Source organism: Thalassophryne amazonica, chromosome 9 (assembly GCF_902500255.1).
Source record: "Thalassophryne amazonica chromosome 9, fThaAma1.1, whole genome shotgun sequence".
Taxonomy (NCBI): domain Eukaryota; kingdom Metazoa; phylum Chordata; class Actinopteri; order Batrachoidiformes; family Batrachoididae; genus Thalassophryne; species Thalassophryne amazonica.
The window spans coordinates 111675046-111691861 of NC_047111.1; the positions used below are offsets into that span (position 1 = coordinate 111675046).

At 41.5% G+C, this 16816-nt stretch overlaps 1 protein-coding gene across 1 annotated transcript in view; it reads right to left on the reverse strand.

Moving 5' to 3' along the window:
* Window positions 1-6687: 6687 nt before the first annotated feature.
* Window positions 6688-16816, reverse strand: part of igsf5a (immunoglobulin superfamily, member 5a) — a 37925-nt gene continuing 27796 nt past the window's right edge. Inside the window, exons 7-8 of the mRNA XM_034178968.1 lie at window positions 13254-13318; window positions 6688-6990 (exon numbers count right to left, since the gene is read on the reverse strand). Coding sequence (XP_034034859.1) covers window positions 6901-6990; window positions 13254-13318 — 155 coding nt within the window. The 3' untranslated portion in view covers window positions 6688-6900. The remainder of the gene's footprint in view (window positions 6991-13253; window positions 13319-16816) is intronic.

A 16816-nucleotide genomic window follows, 5' to 3' on the forward strand; every position in this document is an offset into this window, starting at 1 on the left:
AAGTGGGAAATAAGAGACCTGACACCACCCCTGGGCTGAAACCTGACAAATTCATTACTTTACAGTAGTGTTCAGAAAAATAGTAGTGCTATGTGACTAAAAAGATTAATCCAGGTTTTGAGTATATTTCTTATTGTTACATGGGAAACAAGGTACCAGTAGATTCAGTAGATTCTCACAAATCCAACAAGACCAAGCATTCATGATATGCACACTCTTAAGGCTATGAAATTGGGCCATTAGTAAAAAAAAAAGTAGAAAAGGGGGTGTTCACAATAATAGTAGTATGACATTCAGTCAGTGAGTTCGTCAATTTTGTGGAACAAACAGGTGTGAATCAGGTGTCCCCTATTTAAGGATGAAGCCAGCACCTGTTGAACATGCTTTTCTCTTTGAAAGCCTGAGGAAAATGGGACGTTCAAGACATTGTTCAGAAGAACAGCGCAGTTTGATTAAAAAGTTGATTGGAGAGGGGAAACTTATACGCAGGTGCAAAAAATTATACGCTGTTCATCTACAATGATCTCCAATGCTTTAAAATGGACAAAAAAACAGAGACGCGTGGAAGAAAATGGAAAACAACCATCAAAATGGATAGAAGAATAACCAGAATGGCAAAGGCTCACCCATTGATCAGCTCCAGGATGATCAAAGACAGTCTGGAGTTATCTGTAAGTGCTGGGACAGTTAGAAGACGCCTGTGTGAAGCTAATTTATTTGCAAGAATCCCCCGCAAACTCCCTCTGTTAAATCAAAGACATGCAGAAGAGGTTACAATTTGCCAAAGAACACATCAACTGGCCTAAAGAGAAATGGAGGAATATTTTGTGGACTGATGAGAGTAAAATTGTTTTTTATGGGTCCAAGGGCCGCAGATAGTTTGTGAGACGACCCCCAAACTATGAATTCAAGCCACAGTTCACAGTGAAGACAGTGAAGCATGGTGGTGCAAGCATCATGATATGGGCATGTTTCTCCTACTATGGTGTTGGGCCTATATATCGCATATCAGGTATCATGGATCAGTTTGGATATGTCAAAATACTTGAAGAGGTCATGTTGCCTTATGCTGAAGAGGACATGCCCTTGAAATGGGTGTTTCAACAAGACAATGACCCCAAACACACTAGTAAACCAGCAAAATCTTGGTTCCAAACCAACAAAATTAATGCCTTGCAGATGTGAAGAAATCACGAAAAACTGTGGTTATACAACTAAATACTAGTTTAGTGATTCACAGGATTGCTAAAAAAGCAGTTTGAACATAATAGTTTTGAGTTTGTAGCGTCAACAGCAGATGCTACTATTATTGTGAACACTACTGTATGTAACCGAGGGTCATTTCTAACTCTGTTACATTTACATTTCATTTGCATCTTATAGGGTACATGGCTTTAGTACAGAACTTGCTGTGTGAATGCGCATTTTTCTTTCTTTTTTTTTTTCTATTTTCCTTTTATTTTTTTCTTCTCATACTACTTCAGTTTAAATGCGCAAATAGCCTGTTTCAGATGACCAGCTTGGACACTTTTTTCTCTTAAATTCTAGTCAATGTGGGGATTCGTAAAGGGGGGTAGCATCAGCTGTTACACTGATTAGCCCTTACTACCATCTTGATAGAGAGTGTGGCGACATGACGAGTCGAAAAAAATCAGTCACGTGACTCATGGTGCCATCTTGGGGCAAAAATAGCATTAGTTGTTAATCTATCTCGACACGCAACCCTAGTTTGGTGTGTGACCTTGTTGCTGTGAGGCAACAGTGCTAACCACTAAGCCACCATGCTGCCCACAGTAAGCCATATTACTTCAAACTAGCTGATTACCAGCCCCAGAGCGAGTTTGATTCAAAGACTGAACTTCATCTTCACCAACAAAGCTATCGCCTGTCACTTTTCCCGGACTCCAGAGAACTGTTAAGGCATGACTAGTGTGCCTTAATTGAGAGAGTGGCGACATGACGAGTTGAAAAAACAAAACAAAACCAGTCACGTGACTCGTGGTGCCATCTTGGTTTCAAAATAGCATTTGTGGTTAATGTGTCTGCATGTAAATCCAGCTATTTTATTTATTTATTTTCTGAAAATGCCGGGTTGCTTTGCATTTGGAGGCACAAATAGACACAGCAAGGGCTTCAAAATGTACAGATTCCTTTCAGATTTGAACAGAAGAAAATTTTGGAAATTAAAATCAGCCACGTGGCATGGAAGTGACTTCATCGTCAAAGCTTTGAGAGGTGAATTTATTGTTTAATCCCATGTACAGTAAAACCCACCTAAAACATCATATCAGATATTCGCAGTCACTGCACAAAAAAGCCCCAAAGTTTTTGTATTGCTTTCCAGGTAATAAACATCTTATATAACGGATTTTGTACGACAGATTTTCGCTCACATCGGATAAAATGTTGTGTCCAATCACAATGTATTTCCATTAGAACCCTCACATGTGAGACTGGGGTCATTTCCGTGATTTCTATTGTTGTGGGAGCGTTACATCGGCTCCTACAGGCCTGGCATATGTATCACATCATAAAATGAAGCCTTGAGAATAAAAGAACTCACTTAATCATTTCAGCCCTAAGGCATAAAACACAATTAAAAATACAGATACTTATGTGTAACTTTTATCCACCCGTTGCTTCAACTCTATGAAAATGTCACCATTCATTTGGCATAAAAATATAAGTGGAAAAATGAGAAAGATGAGAAGCTGTTGATGCACATCCTCAGTCTAACCTATGAGCATTCATAGAGGAGTCCCACAAGGATCCGTTCTTGGACCTGCCTTATTTTCACTTTTTACTACCTAAGTTCATATGTAAGAAATAACACAATACATTTGTACACAGATATCAGTCTGCTGCTCAATTACTCCACCCAATAATCATGCATTTCAGTACTTATATTTCAACATTTCTAAAGTGGATATTTTGGTTTATTTTTAAAGAAAGAATTTCAGATCTGCCTCAGTGATGTTATTCAGCTGCTTACTGGTCAGAAGGAGCTCGTCAATCAATCAATCAATCAATTTTTTTATATAGCGCCAAATCACAACAAACAGTTGCCCCAAGGCGCTTTATATTGTAAGGCAAGGCCATACAATAATTATGTAAAACCCCAACGGTCAAAACGACCCCCTGTGAGCAAGCACTTGGCTACAGTGGGAAGGAAAAACTCCCTTTTAACAGGAAGAAACCTCCAGCAGAACCAGGCTCAGGGAGGGGCAGTCTTCTGCTGGGACTGGTTGGGGCTGAGGGAGAGAACCAGGAAAAAGACATGCTGTGGAGGGGAGCAGAGATCGATCACTAATGATTAAATGCAGAGTGGTGCATACAGAGCAAAAAGAGAAAGAAACAGTGCATCATGGGAACCCCCCAGCAGTCTACGTCTATAGCAGCATAACTAAGGGATGGTTCAGGGTCACCTGATAATAATGAATTACAATAGTCCAGCCTAGAGGAAATAAATGCATGAATTAGTTTTTCAGCATTACTCTGAGACAAGACCTTTCTGATTTTAGAGATATTGCGTAAATGCAAAAAAGCAGTCCTACATATTTGTTTAATATGCGCTTTGAATGACATATCCTGATCAAAAATGACTCCAAGATTTCTCACAGTATTACTAGAGGTCAGGGTAATGCCATCCAGAGTAACGATCTGGTTAGACACCATGTTTCTAAGATTTGTGGGGCCAAGTACAATAACTTCAGTTTTATCTGAGTTTAAAAGCAGGAAATTAGAGGTCATCCATGTCTTTATGTCTGTAAGACAATCCTGCAGTTTAGCTAATTGGTGTGTGTCCTCTGGCTTCATGGATAGATAAAGCTGGGTATCATCTGCGTAACAATGAAAATTTAAGCAATACCGTCTAATAATACTGCCTAAGGGAAGCATGTATAAAGTGAATAAAATTGGTCCTAGCACAGAACCTTGTGGAACTCCATAATTAACTTTAGTCTGTGAAGAAGATTCCCCATTTACATGAACAAATTGTAATCTATTAGACAAATATGATTCAAACCACCGCAGCGCAGTGCCTTTAATACCTATGGCATGCTCTAATCTCTGTAATAAAATTTTATGGTCAACAGTATCAAAGCCAGCACTGAGGTCCAACAGAACAAGCACAGAGACAAGTCCACTGTCCGAGGCCATAAGAAGATCATTTGTAACCTTCACTAATGCTGTTTCTGTACTATGATGAATTCTAAAACCTGACTGAAACTCTTCAAATAGACCATTCCTCTGCAGATGATCAGTTAGCTGTTTTACAACTACCCTTTCAAGAATTTTTGAGAGAAAAGGAAGGTTGGAGATTGGCCTATAATTAGCTAAGATAGATGGGTCAAGTGATGGCTTTTTAAGTAATGGTTTAATTACTGCCACCTTAAAAGCCTGTGGTACATAGCCAACTAACAAAGATAGATTGATCATATTTAAGATCGAAGCATTAAATAATGGTAGGGCTTCCTTGAGCAGCCTGGTAGGAATGGGGTCTAATAAACATGTTGATGGTTTGGATGAAGTAACTAATGAAAATAACTCACACAGAACAATCGGAGAGAAAGAGTCTAACCAAATACCGGCATCACTGAAAGCAGCCAAAGATAACGATACGTCTTTGGGATGGTTATGAGTAATTTTTTCTCTAATAGTTAAAATTTTGTTAGCAAAGAAAGTCATGAAGTCATTACTAGTTAAAGTTAATGGAATACTCAGCTCAATAGAGCTCTGACTCTTTGTCAGCCTGGCTACAGTGCTGAAAAGAAACCTGGGGTTGTTCTTATTTTCTTCAATTAGTGATGAGTAGAAAGATGTCCTAGCTTTACGGAGGGCTTTTTTATAGAGCAACAGACTCTTTTTCCAGGCTAAGTGAAGATCTTCTAAATTAGTGAGACGCCATTTCCTCTCCAACTTACGGGTTATCTGCTTTAAGCTGCGAGTTTGTGAGTTATACCACGGAGTCAGGCACTTCTGATTTAAAGCTCTCTTTTTCAGAGGAGCTACAGCATCCAAAGTTGTCTTCAATGAGGATGTAAAACTATTGACGAGATACTCTATCTCCCTTACAGAGTTTAGGTAGCTACTCTGCACTGTGTTGGTATATGGCATTAGAGAACATAAAGAAGGAATCATATCCTTAAACCTAGTTACAGCGCTTTCTGAAAGACTTCTAGTGTAATGAAACTTATTCCCCACTGCTGGGTAGTCCATCAGAGTAAATGTAAATGTTATTAAGAAATGATCAGACAGAAGGGAGTTTTCAGGGAATACTGTTAAGTCTTCTATTTCCATACCATAAGTCAGAACAAGATCTAAGATATGATTAAAGTGGTGGGTGGACTCATTTACTTTTTGAGCAAAGCCAATAGAGTCTAATAATAGATTAAATGCAGTGTTGAGGCTGTCATTCTCAGCATCTGTGTGGATGTTAAAATCGCCCACTATAATTATCTTATCTGAGCTAAGCACTAAGTCAGACAAAAGGTCTGAAAATTCACAGAGAAACTCACAGTAACGACCAGGTGGATGATAGATAATAACAAATAAAACTGGTTTTTGGGACTTCCAATTTGGATGGACAAGACTAAGAGACAAGCTTTCAAATGAATTAAAGCTCTGTCTGGGTTTTTGATTAATTAATAAGCTGGAATGGAAGATTGCTGCTAATCCTCCTCCTCGGCCCGTGTTACGAGCATTCTGAGTTAGTGTGACTCGGGGGTGTTGACTCATTTAAACTAACATATTCATCCTGCTGTAACCAGGTTTCTGTTAGGCAGAATAAATCAATATGTTGATCAATTATTATATCATTTACCAACAGGGACTTAGAAGAGAGAGACCTAATGTTTAATAGACCACATTTAACTTCGTCCCACGGAAATGAATGATAACAGTATAAATGCATTTCATGGTTTTCAAGCAGTGGTGTAATCAAGATAACATTTAATGTGAGGCTAAAAACAGATGTACACTCTGTGGAAGCAAATGCTCAGTGCAGTGATTCACAATAAATTCTGGTAGTTGAATATTCTTTCTGAACTGGCACCATCAAAGAAGGGTGAGAACTGCCACTGGTATCTCCAAGAAGGACTTGACCTGCATAGTCAACAGCCTCATGGTGCAGCATGGTTTTTCCACACTGGAAATAAAGTTTGGTAAGTGACAGTCACACTGAAGTTTGTAACAGGGGTAGCAAGGGATCATTTGCCACACCTTGGAGGTGCCATTGCTCATGGGATAATTGCATTTACAATCCATAGGCAACAGAGTGCATACCTGTGCCCAAGCCAGTCAGTCATCAATCATGTGTACTTAGCTGTTCTTATGTGCCAGATGGAGCACAGTTTCTTAAAGGTATGAATTACATTAAAAGACATGAAAATCTGTCTGAAAACATCAGCATCAACATTTTACTAGAACCCACTGGCCATATTTCTGCTCATCAAGGAAGAAGATGCCTGTTTATGTGATCCATCTCAACCCTCCTTCCATTTTGTCTTTAAAGAGCCCTTTGTGGTTTGGTTTGTCCTGTTCCACTTGTGTCGTTGTCCCTCTGGGTTCAGTCACCTGCAGTCAATCTTTCTTCATTCCTGCCTTTCAACTTGTAGCAGCATTCCAGCTTGATGCAGAAGAGCCAAAATTCATTGATTAAAAAAAAAAGAATTTAAAATTGTCTCAGTGTAGAAAACAAATCTATGTGGGGTCTTCTGCCAGCATCAGACTTTGGTCTAACTTCTGAGCGGCTGGAACAAAAATGACACCATCGTCTGCTGTCAGCTGACTGTACAGCACCGGGTTTGATGACAATATCCAGCCTGCACAGCAAAGTCTCATCCTGCTGTCAATGTGAGATCCAATATTATTTTACATTTTCAGAGTCTGAGAAATGTGCCTTTACACGAAGGTGAGGTGTCTGTGTTTCATGGGTCTGGAGGCACCGCTGTAGCCGTTAGTTTGCTGGTTACTGTCGATAACATCAGGAATCTAAGCAAAGAAAAACAAAATATATATAACATTTATCATCTCTATATCACTATAGCACAGGTATCTCAGACCAGACGTGGCTTACAATCACCAATGGAAATCAATGTATCACACACCCCCCCCCCCCCCCCCCCCCAACAAGAACAACAAATTATTGGCAAGGATTGCCAGTCACTGCTGACTACACATGAGTATATGATGTGCATCTGGAAAGTATTCACAGCACTTCACTTTTTCCACATTTTATTTTACAGCCTTGTTCCAAAATGAATGAAATTAGTTTTTTCCTCAAAATTCTACACACAATACCCCATAATTTTAGAGATTATTGCAAATTTATTAAAAATTTAAAAAAAAAACAAGCTAAGAAATTACATGTACGAGGTCTGTCCGTAAAGTATCGTACCTTTTTATTTTTTTCAAAAACTATATGGATTTCATTCATATGTTTTTACATCAGACATGCTTGAACCCTCGTGCGCATGCGTGAGTTTTTCCACGCCTGTCGGTGACGTCATTCGCCTGTGAGCACGCCTTGTGGAAGGAGTGGTCCCGCCCCCTCATCGGATTTTCATTGTCTGGAAATGGCGGAATGAAAAGGACTTTTTTTCCATCAGAATTTTTTCAGAAGCTGTTAGAGACTGGCACCTGGAAACCATTCGAAAAATGTATCTGGCTTTCAGTGAAAATTTTACAGGCTTCACAGAGAATAAGGACTTTAACTACAGGTTTAAGGACCCCTTTAAAGGACGGTCGGTGCGCCGCGCTGCGAGCTGCGACGATGCGGCACAAACCACTGGATCATTTCTAAGCTGATGGCTCTGTGGATATGAGACCGTCGTGTGCTCTTTCTCTGGTTATCACAAGAGCTGGACATCAGCCATTTTCCGGCAGATTTCACTTTTAACAAGAGATTTTGTCATGGAAAGCCGCGCGGAGGCTTCGCGCGTCACGACCGATTCGCTGATGAAGCGAGACAAAGGAACACCTCCGTTTCGGAGTATTAGAGGACAAGTTGGGACATGTCTATCTCGGCTTTCAGTGCTTACCAGTCGAGTGAGTATAAAAGAACTTGTGGAGAGCTGGACATGTCCCAACTTGTCCTCTAACACTCCGAAACGGAGGTGTTCCTTTGTCTCGCTTCATCAGCGAATCGGTCGTGACGCGTGAAGCCTCCGCGCGGCTTTCCATGACAAAATCTCTTGTTAAAAGTGAAATCTGCCGGAAAATGGCTGATGTCCAGGTCTTGTGATAACCAGAGAAAGAGCACACGACGGTCTCATATCCACAGAGCCATCAGCTTAGAAATGATCCAGTGGTTTGTGCCGCATCGTCGCAGCTCGCAGCGCGGCGCACCGACCGTCCTTTAAAGGGGTCCTTAAACCTGTAGTTAAAGTCCTTATCCTCTGTGAAGCCCGTAAAATTTTCACTGAAAGCCAGATAAATTTTTCGAATGGTTTCCAGGTGCCAGTCTCTAACAGCTTCTGAAAAAATTCTGATGGAAAAAAGTCCTTTTCATTCCGCCATTTCCAGACAATGAAAATCCGATCACTCCTTCCACAAGGCGTGCTCACAGGCGAATGACGTCACCGACAGGCGTGGAAAAACTCACGCATGCGCACGAGGGTTCAAGCATGTCTGACGTAAAAACATATGAATGAAATCCATATAGTTTTTGAAAAAAATAAAAAGGTACGATACTTTACGGACAGACCTCGTACATAACAATTCACAGCTTTTGCCATGAAGCTCAATTTGAGGTCAGGTGCATCCTGTTTCCGCTGATCATCCTTGAGATGTTTCTACAGCTTAACTGGAGTCCATCTGAGGTAAAGTCAGTTGTTTGGACATGATTTGGAAAGACACACACCTGTCTACATACAATATAAGGTACATAGACCAATCCACCAATCAGGCCTGTTTGGTAGAGTGGTCAGACAGAAGCCACTCCTTAGTAAAAGGCATATGACAGCCGTCCTGGAGTTTGCCAAAAAGGCACTTGAAGGACTCTCAGACCATGAGAAATCTCGGAAATTCTCTGGTCTGATGAGACAAAGATTGAATTCTTTGGTGTGAATGCTCGGTGTCGTGTTTGGAGGAAACCAGGCACCATCCCTACAGTGAAGCATGGTGGTGGCAGCATCATGCTGTGGAGATGTTTTTCAGTGGCAGGAACTGGGAGACTAGTCAGGATTGAGGGAAAGATGAATGCAGCAATGTACAGAGACATCCTGGATGCAAACCTGCTCCAGAGCGCTCTTAACCTCAGACTGGGGTGACGGTTCATCTTTCAGCAGCACAATGACCCAAAGCACACAGCCAAGATATCAAAGGAATGTCCTTGAGTGCCCCAGACCTGAATCTGACTGAACATGTCTGGAGAGATCTGAAAATGGCTGTGCACCAGCGCTCCCCATCCAACCTCGATGGAGTTTGAGAGGTGCTGCAATACTGCCCAAAGATAGGTGCACCAAGTTTGTGGCATCATGTTCACGAAGACCTGAGGCTGTAATTGCTGCCAAAAGGTGCATCAACAAAGTATTGAACAAAGGGTGTGAATACTTACATACGTGTGATTTCTTAGTTTATTATTTTCAATAAATTTGCAAAAATTTCACTCATTAATTCACTCAATTTTGGAACTGAAAAAGTGAAGCGCTGTGAATACTTTCCAAATGCACAGTACAAGTTCCAGATACAAGCGTGAGTCCCATCAGAATAGTTACATGCACCGGCAGCAGTAGGTCCTGAAGAATGTGATATGCTGTACCAGGATGTCCACTGTAACCTACTTTTGCAAAATATTACACCCACTGGGCCTCATGTATCAATATTGCGCACTTGTGGTGTAAATTTATGGCGTAAACTTGAAATACACCAAAGTCGCCGTGACATGTATCAAGCAGTGTGCACCTGCCCATTTCTGGCGTACGCCTGACGTGATCTTGATAAATGCGGTGGGTGGAAACGATCGTAATTATAATAAACACGCCCATAAATATTCAGACTCCGCTTCAGACACACCCTCATTTTACGACATGGAAGCCGGAAAGACGGCAATGAAAAAGAACTCCACCAATCACGATGCGTGCCAATAGAGCGTCAAAAGTGGCTGTCGTATCAATTGTTTTGTAGTATATAATCAATAAAGTGTTACAGTGGTCCCTCATTAATCGCTGGAGTTACGTAATAAAAAATAGCCGTAATACGCGAAACCGCGACGTAGTCAGCGTTAGTTTTTACAATTATTATAGACATTTCAAAGCTGTAAAACCCCTCACTACACAGTTTATACACTTTCTCAATCAGACATGAACATTTTCTCACTTTTCTCTCGTGTGTAAACACTGTCAAAGTTGAAACCTTAGTAGGAAAATAATACCAAACTGTTTTCAGGCCCAAACATTTGTTTGAGAAATAAAAATAGAACGTTTTCCTATAAATAATTATGATGGCATTTAGAACTAATGAATTAATTTTAACGATCAACGAACGAGGTCGGACACATAAGAAATGATTAATAGTGACTGACCAGTATTTCACACATCGCTCCTCTGCGTCCTGACGCCGCGCCTTTTCCCACTCACACCTGGCTGCTGCAGGTGTTTGTTTCCGTGTGACAAACACAGTTATGAGTAGTTGTTGGCGCTCTTTTTTCTTCTGGGCAACAAGATTCTTAGAAACAGATACGCAGAACACAGAACACTGTAAAAAAAAAAAGGCATGCAAAATTGGACTAAATACTCCACGAGACTCCGAGGCCACGACAGGTGAACGGCGTTATAGCGAGGGACCACTGTATTCTCTTTTCACATGTCAATAATTCTTGACATGTGGATATTTGCTCGCTCAATTAATAAGAAACGCGTAATCTGTGAGATTTCTTTATTTTTTAAATGTATTTCTGCATTTATTTTATTGTGACAACTGAATGGAGACGACAAAACCTGGTTGCAGCACGGGTGAATTAAGGGAATGACGAAACTACAGTTATTATCAATTTCATAGTCTAAAACGATCACACCACATAAAGTTAAGCTCAGCGCTGCTCTGGCTCCAGGCTCGAAGTCTGGAGAAAAAGGCGAGCAGCACTTTCTTTGCAGTCAGCGCTGTAGCCACGGATCATGCTCCATAACAATCCCGCAAAGGCGGGATTTGTATTGATTATTATGTAGTGTAATCAGGAAAGTGTTATTTATGTAACATATGCATTGATTTGTATAATGGCACTGTTTATCATGTTGATCATTTACATTTTTCTGTGGATTCCAGCGCTGGTTCATTTTGGTGTATAATTTACGCCACCTCTCGACCTGGTGTATATTTTCAGCGTAGCATACACCAACGACCACAATGATAAATGCCAAGTAGCGCAGCCGTTTTGGCGTACACCCCATATACGCTCAAATATCGCTGTATGCAACGTTGATACATGAGGCCCACTCTGTGCAAATTACATCCGATCATTCACTGTTTTGGATAACGATTCATCCCAACCTCAGGAATTTTTTTAAAAACATGTTTAAAAATTCCCCTTTCAATATACTGATTTATAAAAGATTGTTCAAGATATTCTACAAGTCTATGTTTATCACTGCTTACACCTGACATCAGGCTGCAATTGGGTATCTAGTTATTTTTTGAAATAGTAAGGTAGACAGTTGGGCATTACAAATCATCAACAGGAGACACTCTTATACCCGCGACACATGCAGAGTGGCGTCAGAATTATGAATCAGCGCACATCCAAAAAGTGTCGGATTTCAGTTCCAAAACATTCCAACAGCCATCTGCACAGATGGTCAAAATCGGCCAGCGGCCCCGAGTGTGTTGCACATGTTCAAAACCCTCCGGGTGCAGTCAAGATGGGACACCTATCCGATGGCAGTCTGAGCGCCATCTGACTGCAATTTACATATTCTGAAGGCGGCATAAACAGGATCTGAAACAATTTGAGCATGTATGAGGGCACGTCGAGATGGATCGGGCATGGCAAAGCCTGCAGTATGACACCCCCCCGGAGCACAAAGGAATCGTTGATCATTATATGTATGTGGCACACAGTGCAAACAAACCAACAACACCGTGTCCACTGGCGGTCAATGTGTGGCACAGCGCATGGCACAGCAGATCTGGACAGGCTGTTATATCCATAATAGACCTTTCAGTGCAGATAACATTCGTCCCCATGGGCGACATAAATGAAATATTGTGCCCATCAGATCTGCGACACCACAGCGGCTGGCGGGCAGGTGCACAAAATGTCACACCTCATGTCAGATGCTCAGAGCTGAACAGATCTTACCACTGTAATGAACAAATTATTGCTTGATCACATTTAATTCTGTCGGACATATGACGTGGAACTGTTTCGACATGACAAAATACGAAACATGAATCTCACCTCCAGGAGCATTTCGCAGCACAGTGCGCCAGGACTGTGGTGGAATACTGGAAACAATGACGGCATGAATAAATCCCATGTGATAATCCAACCAGAAATCACGATGTAGAGTTGCATTGTGGGGAAAAAAAAGAAATTAAAGTTTGGTGGAAGGGCTGCATCTGACGAATAGCCCTTTGCTGACAATAAAACTGTCCAGTGACAGCTGAGCACATGTGTGTACGTGCGCACACACGTAGTGCCTTATTATGAAAATACACACATGCACACTGAGCAGTCATTTCCTCATGTCAGCACTTTTACACACACACACGCGCACGTGAGGTCAGTGAGCCTGGAAAAAAGAGGATGAGCAAATGAGTGATTGAATGGGAGTGGGTGATCGCACGGATGGACACATATGGCATAAGTCCATATGTTGGTTGTTCTTTGATGTCCAGTACAGGTCCTGTGCAATGGGAGGAACACAGGGCTCCGGTCCCGTGTTTGCCATCCAGACATTTGGAGATCGGGCAGTCTGCATCGCCTTTTTTGGCCATCAGTCTGTGTCGTCTACATACTCTCTGGATGCGATCTGACAGGTGTGGATGAGGCAGTCTGTCTGTGCGCCGACACTGCTGACCACACCTCTTTTCTTCCTGACTGTGTCAGATTGTGGCAATATTTGCCGTGTCGGGCATGGTTCTTTGAAATTCTTGCTATGTGTGGCGGGCGCATTAGTCATTTCAGACATAATTATCTTGTTTGTTCCCTTGTCATGTTATTTCTGTATAGTTACCAAACTTTTTTGAGGAAGGGGCTGTTTTCTCTCCACATTGTTTAAAGGTATTTTCAAAAATTTTCAACAACACAAACATACCGTAAAAATCTGTGATCCGCCTGTCCGACTAAAGCTGCTGTCGCTGACTTCACTGGGAGTGATGCCTTCAAATAACAGAAGAAACAAGTTTCAAATTGAACTCTGACACTGGATGTTACAGATCAGGTGAAAATGAAATTTAATTTAATGTTTCATTTTTTCATTCCTATTAATCAAAGACAAGAGTTTGAGGATATTGTGGTCTTGCCAACAACAAATGTAGCTTTTCAGAAGGATGTCTGGGTCTTTACTGGCCTGTTGTCATGGTCGCTTGTAATGGAAAATGGGCAGAAGGATGAAAAATGATTAAATTTCCCTACATTCCAAACAGAGGTCTTCAAATAGTTTTGTCTTTCTTATCAACACTCCGACATCCAAAGATGTTCAATTTTAAAAACAAATGTATTCATGAAGACAATGATTTAACAACTCGGCAGTATTGTGGTTAAGGGTGGGGGTTTGAGCCTGAGGGGGAAAGACAGACGTGAAAACATACAGGTTTATCCAGAACACCAAAGCAGATTAAAGAACACAGCCATCCTAAATAAAGTGGCTTGTTGTCAGCAAGAAGCATGATCTTAAAAAACCCAAACAAGAAGAAAGCATACCATTCAGACCTCAGACAGTGGCTTGCAAAAGTATTCAGCCCCTTGGTATTTCACACATTTTATTTTGTTTATGGCATTTCTAATACAAAATGTAAATCAAATCAAATCAAATCAATTTTATTTATATAGCGCCAAATCACAACAAACAGTTGCCCCACGGAGCTTTATATTGTAAGGCAAAAGCCATACAATAATTACAGAAAAACCTCAACGGTCAAAACGACCCCCTATGAGCAAGCACTTGGCGACAGTGGGAAGGAAAAACTCCCTTTTAACAGGAAAAAACCTACAGCAGAACCAGGCTCAGGGAGGGGCAGTCTTCTGCTGGGACTGGTTGGGGCTGAGGGAGAGAATCAGGAAAAAGACATGCTGTGGAGGGGAGCAGAGATCGATCACTAATGATTAATTGCAGAGTGGTGCATACAGAGCAAAAAGAGAAAGAAACACTCAGTGCATCATGGGAACCCCCCAGCAGTCTAAGTCTATAACAGCATAACTAAGGGATGGTTCAGGGTCACCTGATCCAGCCCTAACTATAAGCTTTTTCAAAAAGGAAAGTTTTAAGCCTAATCTTAAAAGTAGAGAGGGTGTCTGTCTCCCTGATCTGAATTGGGAGCTGGTTCCACAGGAGAGGAGCCTGAAAGCTGAAGGCTCTGCCTCCCATTCTACTCTTACAAACCCTAGGAACTACAAGTAAGCCTGCAGTCTGAGAGCGAAGCGCTCTATTGGGGTAATATGGTACTATGAGGTCCCTAAGATAAGATGGGACCTGATTATTCAAAACCTTATAAGTAAGAAGAAGAATTTTAAATTCTATTCTAGAATTAACAGGAAGCCAATGAAGAGAGGCCAATATGGGTGAAATATGCTCTCTCCTTCTAGTCCCCGTCAGTACTCTAGCTGCAGCATTTTGAAATAACTGGAGGCTTTTCAGGGACCTTTTAGGACAACCTGATAATAATGAATTACAATAGTCCAGCTTAGAAGAAATAAATGCATGAATTAGTTTTTCAGCATCACTCTGAGACAAGACCTTTCTAATTTTAGAGATATTGCGCAAATGCAAAAAAGCAGTCCTACAAATCAGGCTTCTCATAAAAATTTCTAAAATTATCTTGGTTTAGACTCAAACTGAAAGTAAATCTCTACAACTTGATATAAATTAATAAAAAATATAAAAGCCAAGATGATGGGTTGCATAAGTAATCATCCCCTTTGGTATAATACCTGTAAATTTTTGTTTGGGGTCATTACTGCCCGATCCGCACTTGTATTTGGCACAAGTTTTACGCTGGATGCCTTTCCTGATGCAACTCCAGTGTAACCCGGAGAAACACACACAGCTGCTGGTGTTCCAAAGAGGTCTCCCATCCAAGTACTATCCAGATCCCACATTGCTTAGCTTCTGAGATCTGACGGGATCAGGCTGACGCAGATCAACTGCGGTAAATAAACTGTTTTATTGCCAGTTTTCTTCAGACAATTCAGGGGATGGATACATGAACATTGACAATTAAACTGATTATACAGCCTGTCTGGTGGATTTTTATTTTATTTTTTAGCACTGTTGCCGTGCGTTACCTGTGCTGCTCCACAGCCTGTCTGGTGGATTTTTATTTTATTTTATTTTTTAGCACTGTTGCCGTGCGTTACCTGTGCTGCCTCATGGCCTGTCTGGTGCCTTAACTAAAGCACTCCTTCTGCTGAATCACCTCTAAATTATTTACACATTATTCACTTTGCGTGTTTTTAGGAATCCGCTAGGTTAGCGTATCTACTAGCTCTTAGCCGATTTAGCATGGCGGCTTCTCCTGTCTCTCCCGCACTTTTCTGCTCTGGGTGTGAAATGTTTAGTTATTCCTCGGCCTCCTTTAGTAGTAATGGTACTTGCTTATTCGTAGCTTTGGAGGCCAGGCTGGGCGAATTGGAGACTCGGCTCCGTACCGTGGAAAATTCTACAGCTAGCCAGGCCCCTGTAGTCGGTGCGGACCAAGGTAGATTAGCCGCCGTTAGTTCCCCCCTGGCAGATCCCGAGCAGTCGGGAAAGCAGGCCGACTGGGTGACTGTGAGGAGGAAGCGTAGCCCTAAACAGAAGCCCCGTGTACACCGTCAACCCGTTCACATCTCTAACCGTTTTTCCCCACTCGACGATACACCCGCCGAGGATCAAACTCTGGTTATTGGCGACTCTGTTTTGAGAAATGTGAAGTTAGTGACACCAGCAACCATAGTCAATTGTCTTCCGGGGGCCAGAGCAGGCGACATTGAAGGAAATTTGAAACTGCTGGCTAAGGCTAAGCGTAAATTTGGTAAGATTGTAATTCACGTCGGCAGTAATGACACTCGGTTACGCCAATCGGAGGTCACTAAAATTAACATTAAATCGGTGTGTAACTTTGCAAAAACAATGTCGGACTCTGTAGTTTTCTCTGGGCCCCAATCGGACCGGGAGTGACATGTTTAGCCGCATGTTATCCTTGAATTGCTGGCTGTCTGAGTGGTGTCCAAAAAATGAGGTGGGCTTCATAGATAATTGGCAAAGCTTCTGGGGAAAACCTGGTCTTGTTAGGAGAGACGGCATCCATCCCACTTTGGATGGAGCAGCTCTCATTTCTAGAAATCTGGCCAATTTTCTTAAATCCTCCAAACTGTGACTATCCAGGGTTGGGACCAGGAAGCAGAGTTGTAGTCTTACACACCTCTCTGCAGCTTCTCTCCCCCTGCCATCCCCTCATTACCCCATCCCCGTAGAGACGGTGCCTGCTCCCAGACCACCAATAACCAGCAAAAATCTATTTAAGCATAAAAATTCAAAAAGAAAAAAATAATATAGCACCTTCAACTGCACCACAGACTAAAACAGTTAAATGTGGTCTATTAAACATTAGGTCTCTCTCTTCTAAGTCCCTGTTGGTAAATGATATAATAATTGATCAACATATTGATTTATTCTGC